The 3,234-nt window shown below is 38.1% G+C and overlaps 1 protein-coding gene across 1 annotated transcript; it reads right to left on the reverse strand.

The window, feature by feature from the left end:
• Positions 1-1,269: 1,269 nt before the first annotated feature.
• LOC127779733 (plant cysteine oxidase 1-like) lies at positions 1,270-3,017 on the reverse strand. The gene is made up of 5 exons (XM_052306994.1): positions 2,786-3,017; positions 2,138-2,256; positions 1,877-2,036; positions 1,559-1,756; positions 1,270-1,376 (listed from the first exon to the last, which is right to left on the reverse strand). The coding sequence occupies exons 1-5, from the start codon at positions 3,015-3,017 to the stop codon at positions 1,270-1,272; spliced, it is 816 nt and encodes a 271-aa protein (XP_052162954.1).
• Between the last annotated feature and the right edge of the window lie 217 nt (positions 3,018-3,234).

Genomic DNA, 3,234 nt, shown 5'->3' on the forward strand with positions numbered 1-3,234 from the left:
GGCCGCGCGGATAGAGGACGTGACAACGAATATTCGCCTTTTTGGTTGAGGCCGAACGCCACGAAGACACACTGTGAATGGCCTGAGAATATGCGTTTTTGTAGGGGGCATAGATAGGAGAGGCGAGCGGTGGTTTAGCCTCCCCCATGTCTTGAATTTTCACTAGCTAAAGTTACTGTCACTTTAGCAAAATTTGAAAAAATTAACATTATTGGTCCCCTCAATTATAAACTTTTTAAGTTCTAGCTCCACGGCTGCTTTTTTTTTTTGTGTCAATCTTTTCGAGGAACACTTCTACGTCATCGCCAACGTCGAATTTTTGCTTCTATACATGCATAGTATGCACCACTGGGCACGCATCAGGCAGTTTCAATTCGCCTCTAGGCTTGACTTGTCACAAATGAACCCAAAAAAAAAAAGAAAGATTGAGCATAATCTTCAGGTGTCAGAGCTGACGAGACGCAAAGAAAGAGTGGAAGACCAAACGATTGAAATGCTTAGCTAGCAGATGCAGTGCTTCTATCTTCTGGTTCTGCCCTTCTCCTGCAGTAAAACATGGATGCTTTCGTGCTGCTAAATGATAAATTATTGGTCAAGGTAGTATTTGGATTCTTGATTGCCACGAAATTAACTATGACTTCGTCTGACGGTCAGGATTTCTTCCAGGGATCTATTCTACGGATATGTATTCTAGTATTCTACGGTTGTATAGAAGAGAAGAGTCTTTTGCAGAATAGCATGTATCTTGGTATAGAGGTTTTACTGGTCAATTTTATTGATCATTTTACTGTTTCAATTCAGAGTTCACAATTTGGAGATTTCCTTTCGGTATTTATTTACCCTTTGAAATCAGTTACACAGATTTAAGAATCTTAAATCGTATAATTTATTATATTACCAAGGTCGAAAGGGACTTAAATAGATTGGATGGTGGGTCTAAATTATAACGGTCGCGTAGATCAGTTGAATAGTTGATATAATTATAATGGATGTGAGGTCGAAAATATATGTTTGAATCAAAACATTCACTTGAAAAACTAACATAGGAAAAAAAATAGAGTTGTCGATAAATAGGACACATAGTTTCACCACAACAGATTATTCAAGGAAAAAAAATAATGCTTGGTACACAAATCTTGCTAGCTTCTTAACTCACATCCTTTGATCACTCTCCCTATCTCTTTCTACGACTATGCATATCTCTATACCAGGCAAAGAATATCCAAATTTCTGATGGAAGATTTGCATGCCCTCAACATAAAAAGGGGATCAAGTCATTGTACTTGGCTTCACAAGCACAGCGTTCATATTGAAAGTGCAACGTTCTTTTCTCAACCAATCAGATAGTTCATCAGTAATCCGCCTGCTTACTCCACCTACGGTTAAAAAAAAGTCACACAAATTAGCAACTAACATTTAGTGTTCAAATATTACATAAACTTAGCTAATACAAAGAATTTGGTTGTGTATCTTATGGCAGATATCGGGGGTATAAAATATTTATAATGCCAAAATAACTAGTAATAAATAGAACAAATTGGAAAATTTTAGAGCTTACGTGGTGAAGGACACACTCCATAGTATGAGCAGTCCCTTCCTTCAACTGAGGAATATGGTGGGCCCATGACATCAAGCACTGCACAAGCAGTTTCTGCAGTGAAGCAATGAAGGTTTCCTCCACTCTCTGGGTATAGAACCGTTGTCTTAGATGAATCATCGTAGATGGTGTTAGTTCTCACCTTAGCAAAATGAGCACCTGTATTTTAGAAGACTGGATATTAGAAAAAAAAAACTTGTGAAAAAATGTGGTGTAAATAGGAACATGTGAGAGAGAAAAAAGAGTGAATATGTTAGCGAGAAAAGCACTCAAACTAACCATCTATTTCCCTGCAGATACGATTTTTACCATTGGGAGTTTTAACCCAGTCATACGACTTTATGTGCATTGAGCCATGAAGAATCTTGCTAAAGACAGTCATCCCTAGATGGTCATGGAGTGGAATGACAGCCGATTGTGGTAGACAAAACACACCAAACTACAAAAAAATGTGTAAAATGTGTCATCTAAGTGGAGTTTACACTAAATAGACACATTTTCCATGATTCAATGTCAATAAAATGTGAAGTACTAAATTACCGAGAAGTTAAGACTATCATCACCAAAGTGCACATATGTTACTTTAGGATGCCCTTGAGGATCAGCTCTAAAATACGGCATGCTTGCATCAAGCCCAAAATCCTCTAGCTTCAAGGTATCTGCATCAATGGTTTAATGTGTTGATTTGTGTGAATACCACAAGTGCATGTAGCTAAAAATTATGAATTGGATTTCTTGAAAACAATTATCAATTGGAAGCAAAACGTTTCCATTACATTCCCAACAAATTCTCATATTTATGCAGCATCCACAAGAACAAAAAATATATATGTAACTTCCTATATCAGATCACATAATTAGATACACTTTTAGCTAGCATATTTCAATATGTGCGATGAAAACATTGCATAGTAGGCAATTACAACAACCATTGCTATCGCAGGAAAATGTCCATATGAAAAGAGACGCAGTGGACAATGCAACCACCAATAAAAGATCATGCCTGAGATTTATGGATTAAAATCTTGTAAGAATACGTGTATGAAATAAAAACCACTAAATCAAACTAACCTCCATAAAAGCTCAAAGTATAGTCATGCTCATGCAAAGCTCAAAGTGACGGGCATTTCTAGATATAAGATGGTATGCGCATGATATAGATGCAAAGACAAGAAGATGACTGCTAACCGAGCAACTTGGTGAGGTTTGCCTCGGCTAACGGTGATGGAACAAAGCCTGGCGTGGCTGCAGAGAACACATCCCTAGCGATGTCATGCACTTCTTGGATCTTGTTCATCGCCGAGTTTGGCAGTTCTAGTTCTTCAAGAGAGGAAGTAGGCGGTTTCTTCTGACGGCGGGTGGTCTTCTTGGATGATGAGGAGGATGACTCCAAAACACCCTTGCTCCCTGCCCGTTTCATCGCGTAACAGACCTAGAAAAAAATTAAATCCTACAATTCCAATATAGAAATGACCTTTTCAATCACCAAAACTATAAACAAAATCACCAAAAGAATCAACAAGAACATGAATACGATTAATTAAAACCTACCCCAAAAGGAACCCAACGATTGAGATTGTAGAAGCGGCGAGGAAATGAGGCAATTAGAGTAGGCACAAAGGTGAGGAACGGCCGAT

Source organism: Oryza glaberrima, chromosome 1, assembly GCF_000147395.1.
Source record: "Oryza glaberrima chromosome 1, OglaRS2, whole genome shotgun sequence".
Lineage (NCBI taxonomy): Eukaryota > Viridiplantae > Streptophyta > Magnoliopsida > Poales > Poaceae > Oryza > Oryza glaberrima.